A 7,803-nucleotide genomic window follows, 5' to 3' on the forward strand; every position below is an offset into this window, starting at 1 on the left:
TTAATTCATTCATGGACAGATGTATCTGGTACCACCGGAGAGAAAATGCTACATATAGAGCAACACACAATATTTAAATAAAACTTCAACCTTTATTAAATATTTAGTGACACCAACCTTTGGGATATCATATTCACTTCTTGCAATCAAACCGATACACAGCCTCTAAGGACACAACCTCAGCCTGTTAACACAATGTATATGTCTCTTGGTGAGAGGAGCACTGAGGTGTATGGACCAATAGCTGCTGCATACTCAACCCAACAGGACATTTGAGATTTCCTGCTTAAAAGGCCTTTTCAAAATGTGAAGTGTAGAAGTTTCCTCACTGATGGAGAAATGCTTCATTTGTCACCTCTGTTTCAGGCCTTCTCAAAAAAAATGTGCACACTATTACGTATGTATCAATGTCCACAGCAATTTACTACAGTATGTTATTATTCTCTCCTGCAGCTCATTAGAGAAGCAAATAAAATTATACAGAGATGTATTTGTGTAGATATGAGTCATGTGTATTGGGCAGCTCTAATAAGAGTAATCCATGACTACAAGCCGACAGTATGTCTGCATAAAATGATCCCAGACCAGCCTCAGATGTTAGTACATTCAAAGAGAGGGGCATTTAATTGCTGGTTACATTTAATGCTAGTTAGAGACACACTGTTTTTATTGTGCCCAGGCTGTACTGACATGGCTGTGCAGCAAACAAGTAAAAGAAATCATGGAAATCCACCCAAAATAATCTTCCTGAGTGACGCACTAGCTTGTTTCAGATCGTCTAAAATCGGCCAACTAATTAGTGCAAATGTTCATTTACACAAAAGTCTGCATAGTTTGCAGAGAAGAAAAACTTTGCCGATTTCTCATCCAGCGCTATAAAGCTTCAAAGTGAGGAATCAGTGCCACACAGCCGTGTGATGACCCTGCACAAGATGCAGCGGCCGGAGATGAGCTCTGAGACGACCACGTTAAAGATCAGACCAGCTGTGGATTCATGTCTTCATCTGAGTGTTTGCGTTGAGGTGGTTGAGGTTCGTCCTCTCCTGTGTCTTGCTTGTCCTTCTCGGCCTCCAGCCAGCTTTGTGGGACGATCATCTTCTTGGGTCCGTGGGGCGGTGGACCGAGCAGGGCCTCGATGTCGTCGTAGTTCACCACCTCGCGCTCCAACAGTGCATTCGCCAGCTGGAAACACAGACCCCATCAAAGAAGTGTGACTTATCATGACTTAACATTAAAAAGACAAAATAAAAAGGTTCAAATGCAGAAAAGGTACGATCAAAGAAGGAAGGACTGACCAGTGTCAGTTTGTCTCTGTTGTCCAGAAGCAGCTTCTCTGTGTGTCTGTACGCTCGGGCTATCAGCATCTTCGCCTCCTGAAAGATCGACAACTGCTGTCAAATCTGTGCTTTTAAAGGTAATGACCAAAACGCCTCATGTCATCATTCACAGGGCGCTAATTTGAGAAGAGGGAACTTATTCCTAATTTTAGAACTCACATGGTCCATCTGCTGCTGCAGGCCCTGGCTGAAAGGACGACGGCCAATGGCACCTTGCTCCTCCGTCTCCGGGAATGAGACCTGTCCAACTGTGTCACACATGCCGTACTGCTTCACCATGGAGTAGGCCACACGTGTCACCTTACGCAAGTCGTCCTGAGCTCCTGGAGACAGAGAGAGAGGACATTTCAGTGTGGATTATAAGGATATAACAGTTTATTATTTCAATTCTTGAAACAGGGTTGTGATTCCAGTGGTCGTCCAATAGATGGAGTCTAACCTGTTGTAACTTTGTTAAAGGTGATAGCCTCGGCTGTTCTTCCTCCCAGAGCCATGCACATCCGCTCAAACAGCTGCTCCTTGGTGAACAGGTACTGGTCACGGGGTAAGATCTGGGCAAATCCCAGGGCTGCATTAGTGCGTGGTGCAATGGACACCTGAAAAAAAATAAGACATCACACACAACATGAACAGAGCAGACGGTGAAGCTTAATGTCTTTTATTAAATGTTTTTTGTTAAAGTTTAAATTTTCGCTAAGCCTTATTCATTCATAATTCTGGTTTAGTAATTAAAACCATTCATAAATATACTGAGGCTGCATTTATTGGTGGCCCATCTGGAAACCAACATAAATCTGCATATTAATTGAGTGTTACATATTTAACGCTGAGTTTAATGTTCGGTCCATCTGGCTTTGACTCATAGATGTGTGAACGGCCCAAAGGAGCAAACAGGCAGAACAATGGAGAGAACAGAGACCCAGTATCATTTAGACAGCTTTAACATAATACACAGTTCCTGCATTTGTATAAACTGCAAAAACAGCACTCTTAACCTGAGTTAATTTGAAAAATGACGTTTCATCTTTCTCTATATCGCAATACAATGCAAGCTTTACTTAAATCACACTGTTTGCATGATTAGATCTCATTAAAACAAAACATAGAAGATATAAAATGATGTGCTAAATGTGTATTTACAAAGGGCTGGTCTTAAATTTCATATTAGAGTGTGTTACCTTCATCACAGCTTCTGTGTGTTCCAGTAACCATCCAACCAGAGCGTGTCCTGACTCATGGAAGGCAACGATCCTCTGCTCCTCTTTACACAGGATCTTGCTCTTCTTTACACTTCCTAAGGACACACACACAAAAATATACACACATTTATCATATTTCTCCAAAGTAGCATGTGAGACTTTATCAAATGTATTATTTTCCCTTGTACATCGCATGCATCACTGTACCTGCTATAACTCTCTCTACTGCATATTCAAAGTTGAAGGTATCGATGGACTTGTGTCCCTCTCTGGCCGCATGCAGAGCAGCTTCGTTACAAATGTTAGCGATGTCCGCACCTGCAGAGACAAAGTGAGTTACTGTAGCAGCAGAGATTTCATGTTCACCATATGGGACTGACACTTCAGTAAACATCAACAGCGTTGTGTTGTGACGTGCAAAGATGTTTCCTATTTGTCCAGCAAGAGTTTATGTTTATTCATGGGCCCAGGCTTCTTTTTTTTTTTTAGTGATGGCCACAGACGTTCATAGATTTAACATGAGGACAAAACAGTAAATATGTATGTACCACTGAAGCCCGGGGTGAGCTCAGCCAGACGCAGGGAGTAGAAATTTGCAGGCTGGGTCAACTTCAGGATCTTCAGATGCTGCTCGAAGATCTCCTTCCTCTCCTGAGAGACGAGAGTGAAATGAAATGAGGTATGGTCATGAACACAGCAAGAATAGTGCCTGGTGTTTCTTTAGTAAGACACATGTTGATATTGAGAGGAGTGACTATACAAAATGTTTAAAGGGATAGTTCAACATTTTGGCAAATTGGCCCATTGCCATAATCCCTATAGTCATAGCAGTAGGTTCATTACCTTTAATTGTCGGTGCAAGCTATTTTTTGAACGGTGGAGCAGAGCCGCGAGCTGCTCAGAGCTACGCTACGGAGGCTAATGGGATTTCTTGGTTTTCCTCATCAAACTCATCAAGTACATTTGCCAATATATTGAACTATCCCTTTAACATATAAGATTGTGAAATACGCTATGGAGTTTTTTTTTCCTGTCTCAGTTAAAGTGACAAATAAATACACAACAAGATTTTGCTTTATAACATGACAAATATAACTAGTGGGGACCAAATCTGAACATATTACTTCTACTTCAGCTGTGCAATCACATTGGAAAAAGTCATTAACTAAGACCTAAATATGCTTTTTTGAGTTCAATGAAATACAATTACATACAATACAATACAATTAATTCAAGTCAGTGGTAACTTTGAGTTCTCAAATCTACCTGCAGTGTGGGCAGGTCTATAAAGATGTGTCTGTCCAGTCTGCCCGGTCTCATGAGAGCATTGTCCAAGATATCTGCTCTGTTGGTGGAAGCGAGGACGATGACGTGGTCTGTTGTTCCCATTCCTGTAAAAGAGGAAGATTTTAGAGTTTCATTACTTTGTTTGAAAACCCTGCCACTGAAGACAAATTGCTCTTGACTCCCAGTTTCTCCTCACCATCCATCTCCACCAGCAGCTGGTTGAGGGTCTGCTCCTCCTCAGTATTGGAGAAACCGGACATGTTGGTGGAGCGCTTCTTCCCCACAGCATCGATCTCATCGATGTAGACGATGCACGGTGCTCGGGCACGAGCCTCCTTGAACAGACTCCGGACTCTAGCAGCTCCCAAACCTGCACACAGACACACAATATAAGTCAGATTAAACCTGTAACATACAGTATCTTATCTGTCCAACGGCGTATAAGGCCACTGCAAAGAAGCTGAGAGATCTTGTCCAAGCACACATACGAGTTTTTACATGTTTACACTCTGATATGAAAAATCTGTCTTATTTTTATTATGTTGACTGTTTTTTAACATACCTCCAATGACTTCCACAAACTCAGAGCCAGCCATAGCCAGGAAGGGCACCTGGGCCTCGGTGGCTACGGCCTTAGCCAACAACGTCTTCCCACAGCCTGGAGGTCCAAGCAGCAATGATCCTTTAGGAACCTTGGCTCCCAGCCCGAGGTATCGTTCTGGACTCTGACAACAGAAAACACAAGTGTGATGAGTCATGCAAAAAAAAAATCCAAGTTTTACTCATGAGGTTAAATGTTAGATACATGATTGAATCTTCTGTGAGTGCTTTACATTAAAAGCAAAGCTACTCTTGTGTATAAGATTGACAAATATGACTGTGAGTCTGTTTTTTTACCTTGAGGTAGTCGACAAACTCCTTAACTTCCATCTTTGCCTCGTGCATTCCTGCTACATCCTTGAAGCTCACGCCTTTGCCTGACTTGCCGTCCACGATGGTGAACTTGGCCATCTTCAGCTGATTCTGTATATTTTAATACCGGATTAATATATTAATATACATATATAGTATTGCTCTGATGAAGGTCGTCTGAGACCGAAAGCTTAGCCTTTAATAAAGTGAAATTGCATAGATCCAAGTGTGCGGAGATCTTTTTCTTTTGGACAGTTTGGACACTTTTGATACCTCCAGCACCTTGGCAGAGAGCCAGCCGGTGAAGCGGCAGCCCCCTTTTTGCAAATACCGGATTAATACACAACAACTTCCCTATATATACACATGCCAATTTGCTTGTGCAGCCGGCGACACTCACAAAAGCGCTGAAGCCGCCTTCTCTTCCTCCCATTCCTGCCAATCTGAAGATATACCAGAGGATCGCCACGCCGATAGCAGCCATCCCCAGAGCATAGACTGCACTGCAAATCAAACAGATGAAGACACACTGTATTGAATCGTTGGTAGGTTTGAGGCTTGAGAGAAAATCATGGCATTAAAAATACATTTCTTACCAGTGCCATTGCAGTATTTTTACAATACATAATGATGGGACCTATTAGTCTTTAATGAAATTACTAACGACAGGAAGAATCTAACAGATAGAAAGCACTTCTTCAAGTTGCTGCCTTTGCAGGAACCTCATAAATGAATTCTTCTTGATTTAAAGTTTGCTGAGAGAAAAAGTCTTGTTCTTACTTTCCAAAGAATCCAGTGCGTTTGTATGACACAGGTATCCTGTCTTTGGCATCGATATTCAGTTCTTCTTCAGCAGCTCTGAGCTTCTCCTCAAATTTGTCAATGTTGGCCACCTGCATTCTGTACATGAGCGCCAGCCTCTGCAAAAAAGAAACAAAACAAAAAAAATACAGGAAACACAACAGGTTGTGAGAAGTTAGCACTGCATATCTGCTGGGAAAATGTGCGTTAAATCCTGCTCCACATACAGGCCTGCCGAAGATAACTGCTCCAGGATGAAGGTAGATTTCTACGATGTCGCTCTCAGGAACGACTTGCACACGCGACACCTCCCCCTTGGCCAACATCTCGTTGACAAAGTCGTTCCAAGAGATGTTTCCACCGCTGCTGTTGATGGAGTTCAGCAGGCTCATGATGAGAGCAATGATGAAGAGGGTTCGCAGGCGCTCCCGGTACATCTGGTCCTCTTGTTCCCGCCGTTTCTTCTCCTCTGAGAGGTGAAGCAGAATATAGTAAAAGACAATAAAAATTTAAAGAAATATAACAAAAAAAAAAACATATATTGTACAGTTGTTGAACAGCCACTTGCTAAATCACCAACCTTCGTCTTCCTCTGGAGTTTTTCCCTTTGGTCCATTACTTTTGTTTTTCTCTTGTTTTGATTGAGACGTACTGAAGAAGTATGTTGACCCTGAAATTAAAGTGATTTATGATTGAGTTAAATATAGTCACATCATAAGTATATAAGTATAATCATACTAATGGTAATGAAACTAACTGTTTACCTAACAGATTAATCAAACCAACAGGGTTCCTCAGCAGGTTGTTTCTGATGATTTCTTTGCTAATTCCAACCAAACCAGGACTCAGTGGTCTGTGGAGAAGACTCTAAAAAAACATATTTTATAGTGACAGAAAAACTGAAAATCAGTAAAACTTGGCAGAGAAACAGATACTGTAGTTTGTAAATAGATTAAAACTTCATGACAATGGAATTATCTATATTATAAAGCTCAGGGAGAGACAACTAAGTCTGTGTAACAGGTATTGCTGATGGAGATCACTCAATCTTAAATATGTTTTTCTATAATTTAAATAATAAAGGCTGCATGTAAACAGATCTCAAAATCTGATGGTCTATGTTTCTGTGGTGTCACCTCTAACATTCACCTTTTCCTATAAACAAGTTTATAAATAAAGGCTTATGCTTGTTGTTGTTTTTCTTACCTGGATGATTTTCTGTGGTTCACTTGTAACCGTCCGCTCCGTCTTGGAGAGAAGCCCCTTTCTGACATTGATGCACCGGGACAATACATTTCTAACACTATCGCTTGATCTTGGCTTGTTTGATAATACGTGACAGTTTCGCCTTGACAGTGTCCACAATAACCGGGCACTGTATCTCCTACAAAGGCCGAGACGATGCTGCAACAACAGAGCTGACATGGTGCCTGTTATTCACTGATCGCACTACATTAACTGTTGTTGTTGTGTCATAGCTATCTGTTTCATAAGAGGCTAAAATTACGTTTTAAAACATTTGTTTACCTGTGCCTCCGTTCACAGTGAGCTTGCGCTGTTATTCAACCACACAGTCCAACAAAGATGTCAGCTGCAAATCAGCTCTTCTCACAGACTTCCTGCGCACGGAAGTGGAAGCAAAAACAATGCGATTTTACTCAAACATGGATTTTATCACTGTTATATAATTATAATTACTGCAGAAACGTGTGTTTAATCGGTGCTGAATAGTGCACGGTGCGGTTTTACACATCTCTTCGCCTCTGAAAACATCTTTGCGTCGAACTTTGAACTCCAACCTTTTCTCGATGAGCTTCATGAAGCTCCCGGCTGCGCTCACGTTTGCGCAGCGCTTATGCAACTACTGCAACGCCGCAATCTCCAGTCTGGCATGAGGTTTCTGTCAGTTATCATCATCTATCTATCTATTTTATTGATCTTTTTTTAACAACTGAACTGACTATGCCTCTGCTGCTTCGTTTCAATGACTTTAAGAGTAAATGTATAGTGTTTGTGTGTGTGCATTTATGTCTATGCATGTGCATCTTTTCTGTATGTTCACATGCTTATGCAGAAGCAATCATTTCCTCTATTTTTGTCACTTAATGATGTCGTTTTCAATGTTGATTTGTGCTTGCTTGAGACGTGCTATAAATAAAAAGGTTATGGTTATCATGTGGTGCACTCTTGTTTACATTTGGTATGTTTTTATTGCTACTATATTCTGTTATCTTAAAGTTGAAAGTGCACAATGCAGCATATCTTCG

General features: G+C 41.3%; 1 protein-coding gene across 1 annotated transcript; it reads right to left on the reverse strand.

The window, feature by feature from the left end:
- Positions 1-53: 53 nt before the first annotated feature.
- Positions 54-7,328, reverse strand: spg7 (SPG7 matrix AAA peptidase subunit, paraplegin). The gene is made up of 17 exons (XM_083999847.1): positions 6,743-7,328; positions 6,301-6,403; positions 6,117-6,206; positions 5,764-6,005; positions 5,516-5,655; positions 5,136-5,238; positions 4,721-4,846; positions 4,386-4,548; positions 4,020-4,193; positions 3,803-3,927; positions 3,085-3,187; positions 2,744-2,854; positions 2,516-2,631; positions 1,777-1,933; positions 1,497-1,660; positions 1,296-1,373; positions 54-1,182 (listed from the first exon to the last, which is right to left on the reverse strand). Exons 1-17 carry the CDS (start codon positions 6,959-6,961, stop codon positions 976-978), a joined length of 2,421 nt encoding a protein of 806 aa, XP_083855973.1. The 5' UTR covers positions 6,962-7,328; the 3' UTR covers positions 54-975.
- Between the last annotated feature and the right edge of the window lie 475 nt (positions 7,329-7,803).

The sequence above is a fragment of the Trachurus trachurus genome (assembly GCF_905171665.1).
Source record: "Trachurus trachurus genome assembly, chromosome: 3".
NCBI classification, from domain to species: Eukaryota; Metazoa; Chordata; class Actinopteri; order Carangiformes; family Carangidae; genus Trachurus; species Trachurus trachurus.

Bases quoted from the DNA above. Each gene is read 5' to 3' on its own strand.
- spg7 (XM_083999847.1), bottom strand. From the start codon at position 6,961: ATGTCAGCTCTGTTGTTGCAGCATCGTCTCGGCCTTTGTAGGAGATAC. The intron at 1,661-1,776 runs GTTAGACTCCAT...CTCTGTCTCCAG, and splicing joins CTTTAACAAAGTTACAACAG to GAGCTCAGGACGACTTGCGT. The intron at 1,374-1,496 runs GTGAGTTCTAAA...TCGATCTTTCAG, and splicing joins TGCAGCAGCAGATGGACCAT to GAGGCGAAGATGCTGATAGC.